The following is a 26,726-nucleotide window of genomic DNA, read 5'->3' on the forward strand; positions in this document are numbered from 1 at the left end:
CTCATTATAAATTGATAAATGTGTAAGTACACGCCAATAGGGTGGTTTCCTATTATTTTTTTATTGCCTAAATCGAAAGATTATTACTCCTGGAGTACGTATTTCACGCTTTTAGATTTTTAAATGACGATATCTATTTTTCGCGATCAAATGAAAAGTGAAAAATTTCAAGCGCGCGAAAACGCGACGCGTAAGTAGGAATGAAGGGAAAAAGTCCGTACGACGCATTTCTGGTTCCCCCTCCCGCCTGGTAGGTGACCTTGATCGAGGCTCTGAGCGCTGATAGGACGCAGAATGCTAACGGTAGCTGAGTACCTTCCTGTCTGGTAGCGCATGGCTTAAAAAAGGTTTATTAATACCTTATCAAGCGAAGAAAACTTTCCGACCTTAGCCAGTTTTAATAGGTGATTATTAAGACATGTTTCCCTGAGCTCTGTGACTCATGCATGCATTGGTAGCCTCTGACGATGCATAACTCCTATCCTCTCGTGTAGAAACTAGGTCCCTGTGACGTCACGTGGAGTGGAATCGCATGGGCGCCAATCTGGCCTTTTTCAAATGAGGATAAAATTTGACCCTTGCCATTCGTCTAAACCGGTATTTCAAAAACCAAATAATTTGTGTATTATGAATACACTAATGGTGGGTAACGAATCGCCATCAATGCCTTTCGTTTTCTTTTATGAAGGAAACTACCCTATTGTGTTAATCACCTATTACACGTCGCGTCTCTGTCTCAAAAAGCGATTTCATCTCGGCACCCGTCCAATATCTCGCCATGATATCAATTTTGCCAACTATCTGCCTTCCCCATCCACCTAATCACCATCATCCTTTCCTATCTCGTTAACTTCATCACTCCATCATCCCTCATGAACCCATTCCGCCAGTTAATATGTTTCTTTGTTCCTCCTTCCAACGGTAGGATTATCCCCTTGTCCAGAACAAAATTAATTCTTTTCAACAATAGGTTCCACATTAGCTATTTTGTGCGCCAATATTGCCGAATAAATTTTCCTCCACACTTTAACCTCGAAACACATGAGATAAAAATAACCTTTTTAAACAACACGTCTAATACAACATTTCGCTTCAGGATAGTAAACTGAATGATTACACCTATGACCTACACCGTAACTTATGACGTGCACATAACATTAAGATAGATGGATAGATTACACGTAGGAATTTAGGTTATCTGTCCAGTTGAGCTTTTTTTTATCACCAACATGTTCCGGCAGCTTCCTCCACACGAATGAAGAGAGTAAATAACTCTCTTCATCCGTGAAGACGGCAGCAAGTTAAGCTGACAGAAGCGTGTCGCCGCCGACAAAAGCATAGACATGAGACAATTTTTTTAATCATCATAATGGCGTTTAGGTATTTAAGCAGTGTCATTTCAAACGCGGAGAAATGAAGGCTACACTTGCTTCTTTCCTCAAAAACATACCGAAAGATTATAACAGTGGCTATAACGGGGGGCTATAACAGTGGCTTTTTTTTCCATGGAATGACATTTGTCGGTGGGCCTCTTGTTATTATATTGGAAGGGCTACGGAAGATTTTGGGAAGCGGCGAGCACAAGACACATTTGGCGTAATTGTTGCTTTTAACCCTCTAGCGGGCGCGACTGTTATTTTTACACGACCGGGCGAATGGTGTACTTTGCCCATGATATGTGCATATATGATAACACTCGATTTTTGTTAAAATTAATCTTTATTTCTAGAAATTAGTTCATTCTTGTACATTTATAGGTGATACACATATAAAGGCACCCAAGTGGTACCGATGGTACACGGCCGGTCGCGCGACGTAATTTATACGCCACGGGTGACGGGTTCCTCTTGCTGATCGAAAAAATTAGCTACAATACCTCGAACTTTGAAAACTCGCAATATAGACTGTCAAAGTACATCGTAGGAATACACGAGAACATTCTAGCCCAGAATATACGTACAATGTTGAAATCTTTGGTTTTCGAAGCTTGACGTATTTTATACGCCTGCGCCCCCGGTCCAGGGTTATCTACTTTTATTTCATCCTATTTGTTAATTGAAATTATATTTCCGAATGTTTTTTTAGCACGTAGGTACTGTGTAAGTAAACTCCCTTTAGATTAAAGTGAATTACAAGTGTTCTAGAGATATGGCATTTTATATTCGTTTTGTGTTCTTATTAATTATCTCTGTACGCATATTGTTGCTCGCCGCGAGCCTTTAATGGCATGTGCTTTCGCAAGAGTGCTTTTCATTTTTAATGTGGAAGTTGATCAGTATAAGCAAAGAAAAAATTAACATTTTAGCGCACACCAACCCTTGCTAGTGTAGTCGTTCTATTTCCGCGTTTGAAATGACACTGCTTAAATATCTAAACGCCATTATGATGATAAAAAAATTGTCTCATGTCTATGCTTGCTGCAATTAAAATTAATGAAAAACTTGACGCCGTATGATCACAATGAAGACAACAAAATATACTGCCATTACGAAGCCCTTAACCCGGGCCCCCTTGGTGGGAGTAATATACACAACCACTACCCCACCACACCCATCTGCTAAGGTGTGTGATATTTTAAAATTATATAACGCTTGTGAAAAGCACCGCATGAAGATTAATCAATTAAGGCCAAACTAAGGCCCATTCGACGGAACCACTACTAGTTCAGAGATATGTTCACCATTCCGATGGCCATAAAAAATACGGCATTGAAAAAGGCAGATCAGGGTACGTGCCTCTCCTTGTTAGATATAAATAGGCCTTATAAATTATAGATATTAATAGGCCTTATAGTGAAACGAAGTGGTAAGTTCAACTGGGGAGGGGGGGGGGGCAGGGTCGGGGTCGGTCGCAAAATACCTCCGTGCAAACCGTCCTTCACAGTTAAAATACTTCTAATAATACTTTCACGGATTTATGGTAGATGAGGAGAGAGGGAAAATGAGAAAGGAGGGGCGAGAGGGCGATTAGGAAGTGGGCTGAGGAGGAAGGGAATCGTGGATCTATCCAGCCAATAGAGCGTGGAGCACCAACCGCGCAATAGGCAATCGACTAGATTGACACAAGAGGGATTAAATGCGAGAAGGGCAAGCAGCAGTCTTGAAATGTTTTCCTTCCGAGAGCAGATAGTCGGGATTCTTGACCCCTCCGTGCCGCGAATTTTGAGCAGGCCGCTCTTGGATTGCGGATGGACGGAGACGTGACGTCAGCGGCCGAGGTAACGGGCGGGCCCCCATCCCTCCGACTCCCCATCCCACCATCGATTCGAAGCATCGCACACGGAGTCACCGAAAGATGCGCAATAAAAGCGAAGGCTATCCTCAGCAGGAAATTGTCAATTCTCTGGAGACATTTTCATAACCCAAGTTTAAATTTTATGGAGAGCTTGGCACTTGCAAAATTACTATTAAGTATCGGCCAATAAAATTTTCAGCGTTTATTGTCAACGGAAATCATGGACGACTCATGAATTTCTGTTAATCCAATAACTTGTTTTCCTTTCAATCATATCTACCCCGCAACTACCTGATTCATTCCTAAGTATAGGCTTACCATAATTTTAAATTGACAAAATAAGCAAACATTGGTCGTCACTCGAGCTAAAATAATTCACGATAAAGAGCATATGTTTGAATGTGGTTTGAAGTAATTTTGAAGACATAAAATTGGACAGACAGCTACGTTTTGCAGTTTTATTCCCATTATGATTCTTTTCTAAGCTTATATAACATACCCGTATGCCGTTCATCACTTTACATTTTTAGCTCAAGTTGTCGGGAGACAATTACATTGAAAATCGGCCAGCATATCGTCAAGATTAATTGACATCGTCGGAGCTTCGACCATTATTTCAAATAGGAATTAAATTTTATTGCTAATAGTAACACATGCATTAGAGTGAGATAATAAGCAGCGAAAATAAAACATTGAATGATTTTATTGTTCCGTTGCTTGCTGCGTAATTTCCGTGCATGGCACTGAAATAGTAGGCATGTCTGTATCATATCAACCGTACAAAGTCGACCATTGCTTAATATTATTTTTGTTTTTACACTATCTGTGCTTGTTATCCATTTTTCATTCATCTCATAAAAAATACACATTAAAATGATATCCATATAAAATTTGCGCATATCTCGAATATTTATCGCTGTTCCTTATTCTGAAAAGTTTGCCAATCTTCGAGATTATACGAAAATTGTTCATAATTGCCAGAAACTGATCAAACGATTCTGCTCCTACTGTGTTCTTACGACAAATACTTAAGTATACGAGAAATTGCTTAACTTTCACCCATTCTTTCATCCATTGAGTCCATACCTGAGTACTTTGGCGTAGAGTGTGTGCGGGATGGCGGTGAGCACGCCGGCGCCGTCGCCCGTGTCATTATCACACGCGCACGCCCCACGGTGGTTCATACGGCGGGACAACTCCTTCGCGTCCCACACGATCTGCAGAAAAGAAGTACGGAAATACATTAGAAAAACACATATGCACATCATAACTTCAACAATAGATATGTTAGTAATACTCCAATGACATATCCATAGCTCAATCCCTCAGCGCTTTAATCAAAAGGGGGCCTTCGCACACTAGGCCACCATGGTGGCGCTACCATGGAAACGCCACTTTGGAAGCGCGTTTGGTGGCGAGTAACCTTGAGTGGTGAGCCACTTCATCAGCCACCACGCTTGCTCAGTTTACTGTTTCCTATTAATCGTGATGGATGTGGAAGAAGCTTGTGGGTTTGCTTTTATGTTTTTTACTTGCGGAATAAAAGGAGAAAAAAAGGAGAAAATACTGGATACACCCGTTTTTACGCTTTACATCTCTGTCCAAGTACACTTCACAACTCGTGTCCCACAACGCTGGCATGGTTTTCACTTCTAAGATAAAACGTTACACGTCAAGCCTCGCCATGATCACAAGTTACACTGAAGAAACACAAAACAAAACAAACCTACTGGTGTCACCACAGAGTAGCGCTGGTGTGCAGTGCTTCATATGATTCAATGCTTTTCGGCTGGTGGCGCGTCCTTGGTGGCGAGCAAAGTCGGGGGCTCTGGCCACCGCAATTTTGGCCGCGCTTCCAGGAGCGCGACCAAGCCACCAAAGTGGCCCAGTGTGCTGTTGTACATATAGCTCAATTGACTTTCGTGGTGGCGCTTCCATGGTGGCGCCACCATGGTGGCTTAGTGTGCAAAGGCCCTTAGACCAATCCGAATGGGACCCGAATACAACGTGCTAGGCTTGAGATTGCTTGGTCAATAGGTATCTTTCCGGGCGACATGAAGAACATCGTCTTGGAATTTCACTTTATTTCCAAGTCCAATAGAGACAAAATAAGAAATATTTTGTAGAACATACGCATCGGAATTCGTATTTACCCCGAACAATAAAGGACTTCAATAAAAGATGCACATGCAAGATTCTCGTTCTTTTGATTCTCGTTCGAACTAAGGCTGTCTAATTTCTCACGACGTGCAATTCATTTGTTTCTTCTTTTTTTTAATTGTAATATATATTCCAGGTAAACGGGTGGCTAAATAACACCTGCAACATGCCTATTGTGTGGCTTTCAGTATAGTATGTTAATAGTAAGTCGGGGGAAGGGGGGGAGGGGGCAATTATTTTCACAGGGCACTTCGCACCGCTAGGATTTTTGTTTGGCTACGTGTCATCTGCATTTGTACCTGAGACTCTTCATTCAGTAGGCTGATAAATTAACTATTATACCACCACGCTCCCACAGAATCAATAAAGTAGTATCATTTCAAATGGCATTATATTAATATAGTTATTGTTATACTTCTAATTTCTCATTGATAATTCCCTTGCTTCCTAAGTTCAGCCATTTGATCTGTCTATGGGTAGCTAAGGCTAATCGGTGTGTTGCTATAAATCCAAGTGTAATCCAGAAATTATGGAGAAGAGGTTTCAACCTTCCAGACACTTAAAGCATACATGTCCAATGCTTCAGCATTGACTTGCATACGCACATAAAATTAGAAGCACATCATCAAATGAATCGATCCATGAAGGATCACTTTCAAATTGAACCTACTTTCTAAGGATAAATAACTATGTTCGTAGTAAGCTATACACAGAGAAAGGGCCTGAGAGTACACACGTTACTATTTCAAAATGTTATTCGTACAGACAGGTACACAGGCTGGGATATGATACGATTGATAATGCAATTCGAATTTATGTATCATTATCGGTAGGGTATCTTAATTTAGGGTTAACCTTAAACGCAGCATTATTTGGACAAGATTGATTACCTCGCGAATATTAACGATGGCGTTTTTCTTTATTCAACGCAACCGTTGCGACAGCTTCTGTGCGTTGCGACGCCATTGGTGCAATATTCCACGAACACAAAATTACTAATTGAAACTTGCATTCATTGCTTTATTTATTCCATTTTGGGGCTTTTCACACAGTAGCCCCTGATACCATGCGTTTTGAAAAGATAAAGTCTACCTTACTCCATTTGGATTGTGTTCATTCAAAATTATGGGATTGAACACATTCAGACTCTATTGGTGGGATGAAGTTCAATGGATATGAGGTAAATTCAAAACGGTTATGCAAAATTTATATGGAAAGTAAAAAAAGTAATTTCTATGCACAGTAACAAAAGGCGGACCATAAGACCATAGATTTGGAACTTGGCCTTAAGGATCTAATGTCAAAAATAAAAAAGGCTTTGGATATTTCGCAGATTCATTCAACTTCGACTCGACAAGTTTATAGTATTCATGCTAATCATTAGAAGGTGAAAGAGCTTATAAAATGTCAAAACCTGAGATTACCATACTACTTTCACGAGTGCAAAGTATTTACACAACACGGCGCCAGGCAATATTTTTAAAAGAATGCAGTCACGATCATAATTACTCGAAACAACACTCCTCACCATTCATTTGAAACATTCACCGGTAAGTTTCGCGAACTAGCATAAAAAAGGATGATATGGAGAAAAGGATTCCACAATTTTCATTTTATAAACGATGACTACACAAAAAATATTTTGGCGGTAGTAGGAAAATGGTTTGATGATATGTTTACCCCGACATTGCTAATGAGATTGGTGCTCCAGAGATAAAGATGGGAAAATGTTTCGAAACGCCTAAATTTCCTCGTTCTTTGTGGAATACTTCGCGCCAATAGCATCAAAGATAAATCGGGGTTAATACCCTGGTGCTATTATCAGCCACACACCTGCTATTGGGAAATACCATCCCAATCAGCGATTCATTCTCACATTAAAGCATCTCGAGGATAGAAGGGACTTAAAGGATTGAGTGGCTTCCCGTAACAGAAAACAGAAATTCATCGATCTACCGCCCTGAACAGAATATGCGAGAAAATGAATAATAACTTTTGATTACGAATATTTCTGCAAATTAAGCATTTATACGTCGACTTTAGTACTTTTGTCAATAGTATATCTCTATATATTTATCAATGTATATAAAAATGTACTAATACATATATTTATCAATATGCCAAAGAAATACCCAGAGAAAGTTCTACACAACAACACATCTAACGCGTGGTATCTGAGCTGTTATATAAAAATGCTATCTCCATTCAGTTTATTCCGCCGAGACTGGAATCCACTCCGTATCTAACCTGATGAGGCATCGCCACAGCCGGCTTATCTCATTCTATCAATTCATTTTTTATGGATTTTCGCGTAACATTCAATGAATTCCTTTCAGTGCCCGAGGGAAATGAAAACGAGTCTTGAAGAAATTAGGCTTGTATCAGCCAATGCACACGAATAGCATCATGGGAGGATTGTGGATGCAAAATTTACAAAATAAAAATGCATGTGCACGCAAACGAAAACGTAATAACAATCCATTCAATTCAGTTTCGCGGGCAGCAAATGACCCGCGGGCCAGAGGCTGGGTACACTTACACTGGACATGTGACGAGGAATTTTTGACGATGTTCCGGAAACTAAAAGAAGAATGTGACCAATTGCTTCCCCTTGGACCGTCACATTGGACGTGAGCCCATCTGTCACTCTGATGATTATACCAAATTAAAAAAGGAGTACAAATATAGTCTGTTATTGCGTAACAAGACAGGCACCATTTACAAGGTCGCTTCCCAACTTAGATAAATTCACAAGACATGAAGGCCGTGAGTAAAGGAAAGAACCTAGAATCGATCTTAAATTGCCACTAAAATTCAAAGCAAAGTGTTTATTGAGAGTATATACATTTCACGGTAGAAAATCACGTCGGGATTTTCCGCTTGGAACAAGAAAACATACCATAAGGAATTAACTACACATCTTTATGTTCCAAACGCTTGAATTTACTAGATATAGTACTCAAATATGCTACATTTTTAGCGGATTGTTTTTTGAGCCATTAGGAACAGACGTGTTTCTGTGAGACATAGAGGGCATCATTCTGGATCCGCACTATAATTTCGAATCAGAAGGAAAGGAAATACTGGAGATATAATTCGTGATTGGCTAGGTCAACGAATTTTTTTCCAATATAGGAGCATAATAAACGTTAGGCTACAATAGAAACACAAAGCACACATTTATTAATAATACAGTGTGTCCCAAAACGAATGACCCGATTTTAAATACGTTTGTATATTAGGAAGAAGGGCTTAACATCAACAAATTGTATGCTAAATTACTCACAAAAGACAAAATTTTATATAAACACATCATAAATGTTCAATATGTCCTCAATTGGCTGCACGGACGACATCTAACCGATAGCCGATTTCATCCCAAACTGAGCGTAAGGTGTCTTCTGTCACTGAAGCTAGAACAGCTGATATTCTTGTTTCTAGTTCATCAATGTCACGAGGTAAGGAAAGAACGCAAACACGCTGTTTAACATATCCCCAAAGGAAAAAATCTCATGGTGTTATGTCAGGGGACCTAGGAGGCCAAGAGTGTAAAGCCTGGTCTCGCGGTCCTGTACGCCCTATCCAACGCTGAGGCAAGTTGTCATTGAGGAAACTGCGCACGCTGTTGTGCCAGTACGGTGGAGCTCCATCTTGCTGATAGATGAAATTGTCACAGTCAATAAGTGGTGGGAATAACCAGTTCTGTAGTATTGCAAGGTATGAATGTCCTGTTACGGCTTGTTCCCCAAAAAAGTAGGGTCCATAAACCTTGCTTTGCGAAACAATACAAAAAACATTCACTTTGGGCGAATCACGCCCGTGTTCAATTGTTTCATTAGGATTTTTGAGCCCCCATATACGCACATTACGACGGTGAACCTTACCGCTGATATGGAAAGTTGCTTTGTCGCTGAATATCAACCGTGGCATAAAAGTGTCGTCTTCCATGTCCTCTAGGATAGCATTGCTAAAGTCCACTCGCTTCACTTTGTCAGTAGCTCGAAGATCTTGTACGAGTTGTACTCGATATGGTTTAAGGACTAAACGACGCCATAACACACGACACACTGTCATGCGTGGTGACTTAAGTTCTTAGCTAGCACGACGCGTAGACTTGCGAGAGCTCCGCTCAAATGCTCGTCGGATTTGTTCCACTGTTTCTTCAGGAACGCGTGGCAGGCCAGGACTTTTCCCTTTACAGGGATACCCGGTTTCTTCGAACTGTTTATACCACCGTCGAATGTTCTTTGGTGATGGAGGTTCAGCACGAAATCGAATACGAAACGGCCGCTGAACTGCGATCACTAATTGAGTACGACTAAATTCGATAACACAATACGCCATCTGTTACGCGGACGCCATCTTCAGCGAGACTGGCTGCACCTTGTTGTTAGACCTAACTGTTAGACCAATGGTCTAAGAGCTGCACGCTCCACATCAGCGCAATTGTGGTTTTTCAGGGTATTTTTCTAAAACTCTAAACAATGCCGATCACATCTGGCGCTATTTCGCCTGCCTAATGGCATTTGTTTCAATATTATTATAAGTTAAAATCGGGTCATTCTTTTTGGGAGACACTGTAAATCGTATTTACATCGTAGTTGGCGGCTGAAGCCCTTAAATCCAACGCCACATGCTTACTGAGGGGGTTTGCGGGATAGATAGCCGATGAAGCGTAGGGATAAGTCAGCATTGACACAAGCATTGACAAAGATTAAGCGCTCCATGTCGGCTATTGGCATTTTGCTCCCGGCTTCGTTACGTAACGAGTGAAAATCACGCCGGCGAAGCATGGTTCGTGAGCCGCGGAGAGGATCAGACGAAAAAATCAGCCGCAGAGCATGCGCTCCACCAGACGAGTTTTTTGCACATGCGCGAGCAAGTTGCGACACGGTACAAAGAAAACCAATTGAGCGAGAAAAAAATACGCGGGACATTGTATTCTTCGCATTTGCAACCGTGAATTGCGCAACGACTCGCCATTTCTACTCGAGAGACCACTCCCGCGGTGTTTTTGGCACACGCAAAAAAAAAGCCGGCCGAGCGACTCCGGAGAAATCCATCGCGAGCCCGTTGCCCCCATTTGCATCGTCCAAAAATAGACAACGCTCATTGGTGGCGATATAATGAAACCCGCGGGCAAATCGCACCACTGAGAGGAAATAACTGTAGAGGGCGGGTCGTAAATTATACGGGATAATGGAATGAAACCAACATCCACCACGGGACTATAGTGTGGCTTCCCGGCAACGTAAGCCCAGGTTTGCATCAATGCCATTCCGTATACAGCCATTGAAACTCAGAGTAAACATAAAGAGCGCTAAAATTGGCTACGTAATTCCATAAATTAAAAAACAATATTGAAAGCCTTAGCTTCTCAAAATTCAGATAAAATAACGGAAACTGAAAAGGGTATAAAAATCAAATCCTTAAAAATATATTTCATTCAAATCCCGAGACTTTCCTATTATGTAGAATTTAATTTCGATGGAAATATAATTTTGAATCTAAATATCATGTAAACAAATTCACCCTTACAATTTGCCTTTATTTGAACCACAAGGATGACTTTGTAAAAGTAATACAGGCTGGTCCGCGTTTAATTTCCTTAAACTATCATTTTATATTATACCAATAAATATTGTGGTTGCAATAAAGAACAGAGATTTTCCGTGCTCTAACAAGAATACATGTGCTATATTTCACTTTTCAAGCATCGTTTACAAGCTTTTGAATTTTATTTACTGCTGATAACAAGGCCGAAGCCATAAATATATGCTGGAAGATAAGTTGGGCATGAAAATTTCAGGGGGCTTCCGTTGGAGGTGATACGCATTTCGGAGGGGGGTTTTGAACCCCTAGACTCCCGCCGCTCGCTACGACTTTCGCTGAAAAGGATGGATGGGCGGATTTGAACTTAAAGAGGGAATGAATAAACGATAAATCATGCCACTGTAGTGGACGAATATAGCAAAATATCAGTTAATATGAGCGTGAGGAGTGAGAGACGACTCCTAAAGATACCTAGGAAGATTACCACTATCAACAATTCGAACGTCAACAGAGAATGGTCCGAAAATTTCCACTACTGTCACGTGATAAAAAGCCCTTAAAATGAGTATTGGTTTATCGATTCCTCCTCCGCGTCTATTCGTGGTTTTGGGCGATTGGCTTCATCGTGTCCGCTTAAGGGTGGATGCAGAATTTCGTATTTTTATATGTCTGCCCAGACAGATGATGTGTGCCGATTAATCTCAATTTCGTGAATCATTACTTGTGCCGAGCAAACGATATTAAGTGCCATTACTCTCTCTACGTGGCTCGTGGCTGCCTAGTAGAAAAGCGCTTGGTTGCTGATTGAAGGATTCAGAATGAAGCCTTTGCAAGGCCGTAGCGAGCGGAGATAGGGAAGGAGAGGGCCATTGGGTTCAAACACCCCGAAACGCTGAGAAGATACGGTCATAAGTGTTCCCCTTTCAATAGAACCCCCCCCTCCACGAAATGATCCACCTCCCCTTAAAACCCCCACAATTTTTTCTAGCATCGATCTAAGGTTTCGGGCACCTGCAAACAAAAATTCTTTTAGTGCGTGGTGGCCCAGGGAAAGGATCTGTTCCTCTTCCCTGAAAGGGTGAGATTCACATTTCTGTGGCTTACCAAGGGGTGAATTCTATTCTCACAACAAATCAATCTTCGGGTGGAATCACTGAATCTATCTCTACGGCTTTTCTAATAATTTGAAATGTGTTATAATAAATTTTGATTATTCTAATAATAAGTAGAAGTCTAAATATCGTCCAATACCAGTTACGCCGACTTCATGGGGCCTGAGAAGGCCCGATCCCCGTAAAAAATTCGATATAGGGGGGGAGGAAAAGATATGTATCAGGCTTGTCGATTTTCCTCGGAGTGTCAAGTTGTCAGAGTGGAGTTTTCGGGGTTCTAATGTGATCATACGACTCTCCTTAAATGCTTTTAAAAAACTTTAAAACTCACTATTTATAAAATTTCCTGGGGCAAGGCCCAGAGTATGGGCACCCCCAATATTTTTTAAGTGGGCATCCCTGTCCAAAAAATGAATATAAATGCGGTGGAAAACACGAAACGTCAGCCTCTATAAGTTTGAGATTACGCAAAAGCGTTCATGTAAAGCCATTTCATCATGGTCATGTTTAAAATAATGTCACGCAACCAATTCCGGTGTTACTACACAATGATCAGCACCGACCAATTTCCATCTCGAGCATCGGCGCATGAGACCGAGAATCTGTTCGGAGCCGGAGTGCATGTGCGCGCCTCCCCATCGCGTTCAAAGTCCAAATAGGGAGGCGAACTTCTACGCAAACACCACCGCATTCATTCATCGCCGCACGCCCCTCTCCTCTCCCCTCCGAAGAGATAATAACTTTCTGAGACTTATGCGCAATTAATCACTGGTAAAATGAATTGCGCAGATGGAAAAACGAGATAAATACGGAATAATTCCCCGAACTACAAATAAGGAAATGAAATATCTTCAAAGTGTATTTCACGGATCACTTACAGGAAAAGTAAAAAAATTTCATCAGTGGAAGAATTTTGCAACACCGACGATGCGAGAGAAGATTGTTTTACGAATTTTTATTCTCACTAATAGTCGAAAAGATCAATATCTACAATGCATGGAAATCAACTTATTTCTCCACAATAATTTGGTATTATGTCAGAGCCAAGCACATGAACTAGGATAATGGCTGTATTTAACAAATTAAACTTCAATATACGATTTAAGGTGATATATACATGTCTTTACGAGAGCTATCTGGGCTTTCCTCATAATAATAATGTCAGAGAAAATCGTGTAAAAATACTGATATTAAAACCGACGTCACAAGCCATTATCATCGCGAATGGACTCTCATTTGAGTATTGAACAGTGATTTTTCATTTCTACAGCGCCTGCTGACTGAGAAACTCATTCTTATACGATTTTGAAAAAAATAAAATGATAAAAAAACATAACGTCATTTACAACCACATTTCGATAACCACTAACAACTAATTTGTAAGTAAAAAAAACCGAAGGGCTATGAAATAAATGAATACTATAACAATTAGTCTAAATTAGCAGAGCAAGAGGAGCCAATGGATGGGAAAATAAAATAATTTACACCATCTACGCGTATTGTATAATTTATCTGATAAATTTCGACCTCACTTTGAACAATACAGAATCTTTCAAACACTTCACGATTGGATGAAATGAAAGACGTAATTCAAATGTTATGGATTCAACTCATACTAGTTTTGTGATTTCTAATATGAACCTTTAATTTTTTCAATTTAGAAAGACCAAATTTATTCTGTTTTTCACTACCGATCCTAAAGCTGTAGGCAACAGAGACTAAATAATTCTACCGAAAAAGGCGTAGAAAATTGTTTACATCGCTGACTGCTTCCGAAAAATCAACTATGAATCTTAGGAGCATTCCTCCTCCCATAGTTCCCAACAAATTAATTTACGACAGATCTTGAATTCGACACATTTTCAAGTGACCGACAACGCCCGGGGGTTTTTGGTTTTAATAATGAGCGAGTGTTGTAGCGTAGAACATTTTTCCCAGAAAATTAATTACAGCAGTAATTTACGGGAAACATATTGCGAACGAGAAAGAAAAAATTATATTTCTGTTTCTCGGAAACTCAAGAATTATTAATTTCCGGCCTCACTTAGGGTGTGACATTCCTGAGGTGAAAGTAAAACAAGTTTTTGCCCGAAACAAAAAGTCGCAAACAACAATTAATGAACCCACTATTTTCAGGTAGTCCAAAGTAGAAGGCTATTTACTACCTACTCAGTCTGAAATTGCAATAAAATTACGGGTAAACGGCGTTTATAAAAAATATCCAATTGATAAAAAGACATGACTCCAATAAATTCGTCATTGTCGTCTTCAGATTTCCTGGTGATAAAGGTTTCCCCGTCTATCTCGCCGTCTTCTACCTTAGATACTGATCATAAACAATCACAGATAAGCTTAAAAGCAGCCTAGAACTTTGGGTCGTTTTAAATTCAAGGTAGTTCGCCGCAAACTTTATCAGAGCGCCTCGCTGAGACAGTTTTTTTCCGCCACAAAAACCGGTCACTGCTGATTGGGGTTATGGAGAACGTTTGCACTCGATACTGAAGTATTATCACCACAGACGAGGTGGAAACGACGAGGGATCTATCAAAGGGGAAAAGAGTGATTTTGTCGGGGAAGGAATGAACTTACTAGAGGGGTGGAGAGTTTTCGCGTATGAGATTCTTACCTTGCAAAATTAGGGCTACAATGAGGTCGTTCACTCATGCCTTAAAATGACAATCTATATATATAAAAGAAAGTCGAAAATCGTGTTAGTTAGAACACTTATAACTGGAGAACGGCTGCACCGATTTCAATGAGATTTGGTTCTTTGGATTCGTCACAGGCGGGGTTAACATATAGGCCATTAAAAAAGGATAATTTCACAAAAAAAATTCATCTCTTTCCTATGGACATGCATTTAGGAGTTATAGTAACACAACAATTGATAAGTCGGTCAAAACTACAAATTAAATAATTAGTTTTGTTTTTACCACTTTAATAACTGAATTTAGTAACAATATAACATTTTAATTACTAAATATATTCAAAATATTAATTAAATTGAAATTACATTTTTAATATTTAATTCGAGCTGATTGTAAGCCCAGCCGTGGCCCAGCTCGAGTTGACACTTCACTACCGTGTTTGTAAACAAATCTCCAAGCAATTGTTGACAAACGGTAATGTCCGTGTTCCTGTCGAGGAATCGAGTAGTTTGCTCATCAACAAAGAGTTCCATAATATGATTGATCACCAAAAGAATCAAAGATGGAACCATCTTTGATTCTTTTGGTGACCAACCCTGAGCCCAATCAAAAAGCCCAATCAACCTTGATTTAGCGAGCAAGAACGAAGATGTGGATGACTAAAACGAGGTAAATTCAAATAGTTCGTACTCTGCATGGATTCGAATCTTTTAAATGTGTAACAAACGAAGACGAAATCACCAACTATCTATCTGAATATTTTAAGTCCTTGGACGTACCTGGCTTACCAAGGCACGATTTACAGAAAAATGTAGTTTCTGTGCTCATGATCTTTCGAAGCCTAAACCAACCATAACTATCCAACGGAACGTGTTTGATCATTAAAAAAATTGGTGATGAATGTGATTCACGCAACTTTACTCAAAGGAAATTTCAAAGGTTAGGAAGTCCTCATTCCGTAGATTCCATGATCTCAACTCATATGCCCTTTTGAGCTAAAACGTATTCAATTTACAATTCGTGTTGCATTCGTGATAACGATTAAAAAATCGCATGGTCATTCTTTCAGTTTTTGTGTTGTTTGTGCTCATGTGCTAATGAAAACCCATGATTTTCTCATGGTCAATTTAGCGTGCTATGTTCACGAGTCGATAAACCATCCTCTGTATTTCATCCTTCGCTTCAAGTGCGTAGCTAGGATAGGGGGTTTTGGGCGCAGCTAATACCACGGGTCTGTAGGGTATAGAAAACTCGCTAAGGTAAGCGGGAAGTGTGGGGGCACTTCCCTCAGACATTTTTTGAGATAAATGGTTCAAAATAGTGGGTTTTGCGGCTGTGTGAATAGTTAAATATGTTTTGTTTGTTAGTCATCCGTCCCCCTAATATTAATAACAAAATCTTTCATAAAAAAATTCTCTAAGCTCTTGGGGGGGGGGGAGGGGGGTTATCCCCCGAAACCTCCCCTCGCTGCGTCACTGCTTTGCTTCGCTATATTTATTTAGCTTCATCCGCTTCATCTTGCGCCTGATAACAAAACAAAAACTGTTGTTTCTCAGAAGGTGCTTGACGCAAGACATTAAACCCGAATGTGTAGGGCTCACCGTGGTGCGTTTACGCATGCAATACGTTTACGCAGTGCATTTTTTCCAAACAGAGATACTAAAACTGGCGCGCCTTAAGTCATTTAATGCGAATGCTGCTTCATAGGGGCTTTTCTTGCACGATTTTGAGCATCAGTCAAGCGTCGGTCTGGGGTCGTGTCAACCTGCCCCCTGAATGGGCCAAGTGTATGCAACAGACTTGGACCTAAAAACATTTTTTTACAGCTAATAACGCAAATAGCCAACAACTGAATGCGTATAATTTTTATTTCATGAACTGCTTTATTAAACCACAATGCCCAAAATTTCTTAAGCTAAAACGTAAGAAAATTTGTTGAAAAAATCCGCGTAAACGTGCTCCGATTAACCCTATGTAGATTCAATAAAGAAAATGTCTTTCTGACAAGCAATTTTGGTACTCATTTACGTAGTTTTATTGAATTTGTACCCTTATTTTATTATAATAAATTAAACATGATTAAAAACTATACAGCCGCTCCTGATTTATAAATGGTGTAAGTAAACTGTAAGTTCATTGATTGTTAGGCGGTACGAAGTTCGCCGGGTCAGCTTGTTCTTCATAATGAGTCGGAACATGGAAGATAAGAATAGGTTATGACAAAAAATAAGATAAAAAAGAATTCGCTTTCTACAAAACAGTAGAAAATCGCTTAGTAATAAATAATTAGCTTTCCATCAATTTGACAAAAAAGCGTGGGTGCTGATTATGTTTATTATAAATAACGAAAAATAAAATAAAAAAGAATTAAAAACAACGCTTTTTCCAAAACAGTAGAAAATCGCTTAATAATAAATAATTAGCTTTTCATCACTATGACAAAAAAGCGTGGGTGCTGATTATGTTAATTGGAAATAAGTGAAGAAGAGCCTGATAGCTGAGTAACGATTGGCATGCAATACTATCATCTGAATTTAACCGACACCAACATCAGCTTTATTGACTGAGCACCCTACAAATGGGTTGAAACAAGGATTTTATTAGGACACAGCAAAGAGGAAACTCGATTGATCGACCCCAATATGCCGTAGTTGGAAAAAAATATGAAACTAGTATCACATTCGCTGTGAGAAAGAGCACAGATGAGGCAGTGTTCCCGATAGCTCTACATCACGAAACTCCAGCCTGCAGAAATCCTAGGATATAACTTCGCGATCTGCGGAATGGTTAATTCACGGTGGTAATTATGATTATTATTTTATCATTGGCCTAGGAATTGCATCAATAACATTGCATTAAAAATTACCTCTCAAATTACCAGAATAAATAAATCGCGTTCACTTCCTTAAAAATTGAATGGAATACCCAGAGAAAGTACAATTTTCGTCTATCATTCCATACTTATATGGGCTTTATATAATTCCTTTTTCCAAAAAATCAATCGTCGTAATCAGTGGCATGTTACGGCTGAACCACTCACAAGTTGAGAAGAAATATAACGACCATCATATATACATATATTTATACTAATCAAGTCTATCATAATATCATACACATTTTAAGAACTATTCGTCTTCCCGTATTCCAAAATAATCTAAGAAATGTTGGCTGTTAATGTCTTTACCAGCGATTATTACAGATTTACTTCTAGTGAATTGCAAAATATTTGCACAAGATATCACGACATTCGGTGATTAGGGAAAAGCATTACTGAGTCGTTATCTCGCGTTTCTTTCTCACGAAAAGACCGCGATAGACATCCTCAAATAGAACGTAGACTTCCATTGAAATTTTAAGAGTAATTTTCGTGCATAAGTTATTGCATTGATGTGCCAATGATCGTAAGACTTCTTGAGAGTCACCCCAAGCAGAGAGGCATTCGAAATGATATTCAGTAATAAGATATGAAAAAATGACCACAAATAAATCCTATACCAAATAAAAAGTAGGGTGTATGACTTCCAAGCCCTTTACACAAAAAGACATAATTTCGATCGACTAAAACGATGAGATGGGTGTGAGTAAGCACATTGCATACAGTGCTTGGCACCTAATCGAAGACTCCCAGGTTCAAATGTGAAGTGAAGCCAGGAAGTCATGAGAAAATACCAAATGATTCTTGGTGTGAGAGGGGGCTTAGGGAGAGGAGGATCTCGCCAATCAATCCTGAACTTGTGCAATTCACTCGGCTGTGGCTTGGTCTAGGGCGAGTTCTAAACACATTTACCCAAGCGAGCCTAAGGATTTACGTATAGGAAGACACCAGCTACGCATGTGCTTTTCCACACAATTCCTCTCCAATTTCCATAAAAAAATCATTTCCTGTCTGACTTCTTAAAAATTGAGTGGAAAACCATGAAAACTACATTATTCGTATATTTTTGAGGCAATCTTTTACGTAATTTTTCCGCTAGGTATATGCCTTCTCCTAAGCAAACCAGTTTTACTGAATTGAAATAGAGAGCGTGAGAAGAACAGGAATGAACTTGCGATTACAAGCTATTTGTCGCGACTCAATTACCAGTGAACAGTAATTTGGCGCCCTATTTAAAGTGTTCGCTCCATTTTCCGTTGGCCTGGCAACGACGTCTTCCCTGGGGTATCATCTTTTCCACCCTCAAGTAGCGCGACCACTGGGAGGGAAGCGAAGAGCGATCGAGCCAACGCGCTGGGAGTCACGGAACGGGTTTTCGTGGATATCCAAACGGGAAGAAAAAGACCAGAGACACGAAAGGCAAGTTCAAAGACACGCATGGGAGCTTAGCGGTCACCTTCGGCCACTTAGCGAAGAGAGCGCGCGTCTTGTTTATTTTGAGCGGGGGAGCGATCGGGAGAGAGTTGAGGACGAGGTGAGTCACGTTGAAGCCAAGAGAGCACGGCGACTATTCGGCCAGAAATATTGCAGAATCAGTCAAGGAATCACAGAAATCGCTTGTTGAATAAAATTAATTCTTCATGGCCGTATTATTTGCTGAGCAAGTTGAAGGCATGGGTGGATAAGAAGGCCATGACGTAAATTAATACGCAAAATAAAAAAAATTAAAACAGGTGCTCGCTCATTCACGAGTGGTAATTTATGTTTTACTTATTTCTTCGTATTTTTGCGTATTTTAAGCATTGATTCACTTCGCTGTTTTCTTTTCCACGCAATCACTTTCCTTACCCAATCAATTAACCAGTACACTAAAGAGGTAACCCCAGAGTAACTTATTTTATTCAACTATTGCACGAATGTGGAAAGTTCATTATTTCATATGAATATACCAAGAGCCTCATTCTCAAAACCTTTCACTCGCCCTTCGTAATTTACGTGTGCCTATTTCACACGCACGGACATGGGAAATACGTCTAAATTAGCTACTGCTGGCTTCCCAGAGATGGCTTTTCTTTGCCAAAGCCTTTCGTTTATCCGTGACCGTAGGTATTTTGTGAGCTATAAAAACTTTTTCGACAAATATTCGCCTTGCAATCGGTAACGTAATAAACCAGATGCTTACAATGAGAGCAATGTCGACACCACGAAAGGAAGATAAGGATTCCTGAAATAGGCGCACCTTCAATTTGTTCCGCGATTTCTGGAAAATAAGAGCTCCTCTTACACGAATTTTTATAATAAAAATGTTCAGTAGGAAAGCAAAGTCATCCCTTGAATGCACATGATGCTAAGCAATCTGATGACCAAGCAACACAGCGCTATCTCTGGACAGGTTCCATCCTACCATTCCATACTGAGTTTAAGTTGAAAGCTTGGCTTCCCGCCACCACAGTTGGGGGGATTTCGTCCGTTGGTCTTGATCTATACGTTTTTATTACCTTATCCCAAGTTAAAAAACAAAAATTGGCTCTAAGAATGTTTGCTAATCGTACCTCCCACTACGGATAGTTGTTAGTTTAGAGCAATTCCACGTAAATGTCATACTGACTGGTTAAATAAAAAAATGGGTTGGAGGCTCTGATATGTTTCAAAATTTGTGCTATAAAGTCTAGACTTTCGTTATTAAGTGCTGACACTAGCATGAGTCGCGTGTGTCTCTGATAAGAGAAATTTTTTATGTGCTCACCAAAGTTTTTAGCCACATACTAAATTTAATGAGTCATCTACGCGCAAAAAACATCTGTTTCGCTAATTGATTTTTATGGCCACTGTATTAATAAACGTTTTCTATTTTGAGGTTCGTTCGTTATTTTGAATGATTTTAAGGGTTTTTGCACAAATTTGTTTTTTTTATTTTGAATTAAAGAAGGTATTTTGTAATTTTTTTTGGCAGTGAATAAATTTATACCAGAAGGGAATCACAAAAGTCAGTCCGTGACATTTCTGGTCAGTCCGTGACGATGCTTTTCAAGAGGAATTACTCCTCTGTAAAATCAGTTATTGTAATGGGCTTTGCAGCATTATGAAATTTGCTTTTGGTGTTCTGAGATGTATTTTACTGAAACTCTGATCACTCTTTGTTTCAGAGCAAACCTTAGATGTTTTACTCTGAGCTGAAAGTTCGTTTCATTTTTGTCAGTCCGTGACAGTGAATTTTAAGTCACGTAAGTCCTGTATTTTTCAAGACAAAGTAGTGTATCAACCAAAGTTAAACTTCACACCATTGTGCAGCAATTTGAAAGTTGAAAAAGTTTTGTATGTCAGTCCGTTCGCGTTACGTGCGTTCTTAAAACTTCAAAAACGCATTGTGACGGTCAGTCCGTGACGCGTGGAATCGCCCTTTACTTTAAGGCTGGTGAAAGAAAACCCTATCAATGGAATAAAATTCTTCTTCCGGGCACGGAAACTTTAATTCAAAATTTGAAAGATTTCTCCTTGCAATGATTCACAAAATTAAGCTGTCTACAGCTACGAATAGACAATTTGAAGCAACCAAAGGGTTCGTATGGCCAAGCCAGGGATGTATTTTACTCTCAAGAAACACTATTGGACAGGAATGCAAAAATTAATCTTTTCAACAGATAAATGCAGCTGTTAGCAGTGAATACAACACAGGTTCTAGTAGTATAGCATCCGATTTATATGAGATATATAAGTTTACGCGAAACTTTTTCACTCAGTGACACCCAATTGCGTAACAGAAAAGACAATGAGATGTAAAACAGCAGTCTGACGGGTGATTGTATTATATTGTATTGTAGACCTCTTTCTTGACTACAGATACGATATCAAACGTAGTTCGTACAAGAATTGCGAGATAGAGCTGTATATAAAATCGATATGACATTTGGCAGAGAACCTAATCCCCAGAGATAGAGAGAGAGAGCATTCCACTGCCATTGCCAAGAACAATATTCCTTTGAACCAAAGCCATCCACTCAAGCAAGCCAAGCGCTCGAGGTTCATGGATCTCCGAAACTCACGATTCAAGGTCAAGTTCAAACCCAAAGATGTGATCGTGAACGGCTCATTGCGCTAATCATAGCGATAAAAATACGCCAAATTCCTTTGAATGGATAAAACAGGGCGGTAATCTCCAGATTATTTATCTCTACGATTAAATGGTGTCGCATTTCTTAGTAACGCATTTTGGTCACTGAAATTGAACTCTCGGATTCTAATTACTTCTTATCCCTAACCTAAATTCAGCACATTAATGGAAGCGCTCATTACATTCCCCTTAGTGGAAATTTGTGGACTATACCGGACAAAATGGTGTGGACTGCTGGTCATATTATACGACTAGCAGTCCAAGTCGAGCGCACTTCGCCACAGCCGGGGAGCAAAGCTCGAACCATAGAGTTTGAGTATTTACGGCTCGAACTTTTAACACTAGAGGCGTTCGCTCTAGACTAATTTAAGTACACCACGACTAGCCACGGGGAAAACTTTAGTGAGTCACCCGCAATGCACATTTTGTGCGAAAATTCCACGACGCAAATAATAATGAAGAGGAGCCACGGTAGCTCTCACCACGGTGTTTGCAGAGCGCCAACAATGAAAAACGGACCACAGATATTGACTCAAGCGATTCACCGCTCTTTCCTCTATTGCAGCCAGGTTCGGATATATAAAACTAGACCCATTTCACCACAAAAAGATAACCGCGACTCTATTTCCGCTCGTCAAAGGTATATCTTGTCCGCCTATCCGCGAAATTCCCCTTAATTCAAATATATGATACCGCTGTAAAGGTTAATTACAATTAGCAAATATTCTACATTTGGCACGAAGTTCAAGTCCTCTTCATTATAATTTTAAAAATTTACGCATTACTTCGAAGACGTGACACATATACATGCATAGTAGAATGAATGGTGCCATTCTTTTAGAAAAAAATATTTTAAGACAAGATGGCGTGATGGCGACAATTTATAAAAAGGAAACAAATGTGAAGAAGGACAAGGAAAGGCCTCGAATGAGTAGTACAGAACAAACGACGCAGGCTGTGTACGCGAATAAATACGTGAATATGAAAATATATTACGAGAATTGAGAAAAGAGCGGTGTAAAACTAAGTTAATAATAAAACTGAAATCTTATGGACTAGACGAAGATGTCATTTCCTGGATAAGAGAATTTTTGAGCGACCACGTCCAAAGAGTAGTATTAAACGGTGCAGTCTCCAATGAGGTTAGAGTCACTTCTGGCGTCCCTCAGGGTAGTGTCATAGGCCCACTACTATTCCTTCTTTATATAAACGACATTGGCGAAGTAGTACACAGTAAGTTACGATAATTTGCAGACGACGCTGTAGTTTACAGAGAAATCCGTTCCAGCAAAGATATAGATGAACTTACGAATGACCTTGCTGCTATCCAAGCGTGGTGCGATGCATGGCAGTTAGAATTGAATTTGAAAAAATGCGTCGTAATGATTTTCTGGAAGAAGAATAACTCCCTACAACGCTAGCTATATAATTCGGGGTAGCTATATAATTCGGGGTACCTAATTAGAGACTGTTGAATCCGTGAAATATCTAGGAGTTAGACTCAATAATGATCTATCGTGGAATAAACATATCCGAGAAATAACCGGTCAAGCTAATCGTAAAATGGGTTTTGTTAAAAGAATATTAGGAAAGTGTGACGACAAAGTGAGAGAAATTAGCTACTTTTCCCTCGTTAGACCACATTTGGAATACGCTGCCAGTTTTTGGGACCCTCATGAAAAAGGCTTAATAACAGAGTTAGAACGCGTGCAAAGAAGAGCTGCCAGGTATGTGAAAGGTCGTTACGATAGTCTTGTTAGTGTAACTGACCTCTTAGAAAAACTCGGATGGGAATCTCTATCAGACCGTAGATTGAAAAATAGACTAAAGCTTTTAGATAAATTCAAGAGCAGTGTCTTTTCTAACGAAGTTAACCATATCTTACGGACGCCAACATACTACGGAAGATCATATAAATAGAATATATCTAAACATATATAAATCAGATCATATAAATAAAATAAGAGAGATAGATTGTAGAACAGACCGGTACAGAATGTCATTTTTCCACGATCAATACGAGATTATAACGGCAGCGATGGAACTCATAGATAGATTGCATGACTTGTAGTGTAGCCAACTAACCTATGTAAAACTTACTGCATGTTTCTTAATGTTATTTTTATTTCTAACAGCATATAGTAGTATAATTTGTTAGTATACGTGACGTTTTTTGGACGGTGTGGTGTGCATGTGGGAGTCCAATGCATGCTGCATGCTGGTGATTCACCCCCTGCCAAACACCCTAGAGGTGGCTCGCAGGGTATTATGTAGATGTAGATGTATGTACCAATTTCAGGAATTCTGACTACTTATGATGGTAACTTTATTCCTGGACGACAATTTTCGCAGTTTCGCAGGAGAATCGTCTCGGAATCCGAAGAATGTGACACATCGAGCAAATACAGTTTGTAGGAAATAACAACACCCATCATTACGAGTCGCTTTAACTGTCGATAAAAGAACGCCAGATTTGAGCAACGCAAATTTTACCTGCTCCAAACATACAAAAAAACTGGCAAAAGCTTTCAACGACGGATTATTTTCGTCGTATTTCACAACATGGACAACTGCCGCCAAAATTGTTAAGGGTACAGAAACCTTTGGCGGCTATTCGCGAGCAGTGACCTTTCCTCAACTGTCTATACTCATCCACTTACGCGAAATCTTGGGCTGATTGTGAAGTATGCGTCGGATCCATTCATGCACATTACGACAGAAAACCAGCGACAAAGATAGGGCTTCACTTATCTCCCGCGGTCACAGCAATTAAGTTGGGTGACGGATGTTGATGAGCGTTTACTCGGCCGGGTGAGAAGGCCACAGTTTTTTATCATCTGAGCCTTTAACGTTTAAAATTTTGTCATTTCTCAAAAAAGAGCATTAAAAATCCGCTGAACAAAAAAATGTAAAATTAAGAAATAATTTCAGGCACCGAACAAGCCGTTTGATTTAAGAGGCCATAAAATTCTTCTAATCGACAGTTAAAGATCGACCCTTGACTGGAATTGAGTGTAGGGTTGATATGGGGATAGTAAATCATGGGGTCATAGGTTCCGTTCAAGCAGCAATAATGTGTTCAAAACGTTAAAAAAGCCCACGTGAAAATAGTTATAGTTCATCAGAAAAGTTAGATATAGTATGCTCTGAGAAACCGAAATTATCAGAAAAGTTCACAAAACCGCGTATAAAAGAAGCTTTATCGATCGTAATTGTAAAATTGCCGTAGTATTAAGGACAAAGTTGCTGATTTCCACCATATAATTCTAAATACAGAAGCTGATGTAATCATAGGAATTGAAAATTATCGGAAGAAATACATAACCAAGAGATCTTCCCGAAATCATATTCAATACACAAAAAGGACCGTAAAACGAGAACAGGGGGAGTATCCATTGCAATCAAGGAGAAGATCCCGAGCAGAGCCGAGAATTTTGGAGATAGTGAATTGGAAAGTGTTTGGTGATCAATCGAGTGCTCAGCTTAAGAGATACTTTATATGCGCATATTATAGACCACCAGATTCAAGACTCAATTCAGTTTTAGAGTTAGAAAGCCAGAAGACTTTTTACTTCTCAGAAAAATCGTAATAATATCATAATTGGCGGCGATTTCAATGTTCCATCGATCGATTGGGAAAAATATTGTTCTACATCTACATCTACATAATACCCCGCAAGCCGCCTAAAAGGCGTGTGGCAGGGGGTGTTAGGACACCAGCCGTTTACAGCTAAAAAAAAATTAAGTGCTCAAACGAAGTTGGGACTAGCGTTTATTAAAGTCCTTTATGGTTCGGGGGAAAAACGAATTCGCCTATCTATCCGTTCGGCAAAACATCTCTCTTAATTTATCACTTCTATCGGACCTGGAAATATAGTGTGGCTCTAATATTATGTTCTCTGTGTCGCTCTTAAAGATATCCATTCTCAATTGTTCAAGCAATCTAAGCCTAGCGCGCAGCCTCCGAGTCTCCAACGGCTCCCAGCCTAATTCGCTTAACATCTGGGTAACACTGTCTGTACGCCCGTAGCAGTTTTTGACGAAACGCGCAGCCTTCCTTTGAATTTTATTCAGTTCGCGGATTAAGTCTTTCTGCACCGGATCCCATATGCTCGCTGCATATTCAAGGTGCGGTCGGACGAGAGCGAAATAGCACCTTTCCTTTACTTTCTCATCCGAAAATCTTCCCACAATACGCTTGACGAATCCTAATGTCTTCAGGGTGGTGCCGCAAATATTCTTTATAAGTGTTTCCCACGTGAGGTTCGAGGTTATCGTAACTCCCAGGTACTTCACTTCGTCTGTTGCCTTTACATTAATGCCATCCACTGCATAAACATGGTTAGAGTTGGACGAATTCCGCAAGAAATGTACCGCCATGCATTTGCTCAGATTAAGTTGGTATAAGTTAAGGTATAAGTGACCACAAGGCAGCGCATTGAAAGTTTCATATAGTCTCCGATAGAAAACCTGCGTCGAGAAGAAGGGTCTATTTATTACATAAAGCGGATTTTGAATGGTAAAAGCAGTACTTGTCGAAATCATTCACTGTTTTCAAAGGCGAAGCTCTCAACCTTGGGGCAAACGACGCATGGAACACGTTCACTAGTATTATGAAAAAGGCCGTGAATAATAAGATACCCAGTAAGTTAACTCGTTTGAATACTGAACCGAAATGGTACAATGGTAAAGTCCGTAAAGCTCTAAAGCGACAAAGAGCAATTCGCGCTAAAATGAAAAAAACACATGCGGGATTTGCTTGTGAGAAAATACAAGAAATGCGTGAAAATTATACAAAAATGAAAAAAGAGACAAAGAAAACCCCTAGGGAAAAATAGAGTGAATTCAAAACAATTCTTAGGCGTATATTTTGACAACTCTAAGGCTTTCTGGTCATACGTAAGGGAAGTACAGGGAAATAGTGCTACACTCTCTTCACTCATAAATGAACGAGGCGATAGAGTGACCAACAACCGAAATAATGCTAATCTCTTAAAAAACTTTTTTCATGGTGTCTTCTGTAATTTCACGAC

At 39.7% G+C, this 26,726-nt stretch overlaps 1 protein-coding gene across 2 annotated transcripts in view; it reads right to left on the reverse strand.

Annotated features, from left to right (window-relative positions):
• Positions 1-26,726, reverse strand: part of LOC124160182 (glutamate synthase [NADH]) — a 156,625-nt gene that overhangs the window by 91,069 nt on the left and 38,830 nt on the right. For both annotated transcript variants that reach the window (XM_046535951.1, XM_046535950.1), the window contains exon 3: positions 4,321-4,451. In XM_046535951.1, the coding sequence (XP_046391907.1) occupies positions 4,321-4,451 (131 nt within the window). The remainder of the gene's footprint in view (positions 1-4,320; positions 4,452-26,726) is intronic.

The sequence above is a fragment of the Ischnura elegans genome, chromosome 6 (assembly GCF_921293095.1).
Source record: "Ischnura elegans chromosome 6, ioIscEleg1.1, whole genome shotgun sequence".
Classification (NCBI taxonomy): domain Eukaryota; kingdom Metazoa; phylum Arthropoda; class Insecta; order Odonata; family Coenagrionidae; genus Ischnura; species Ischnura elegans.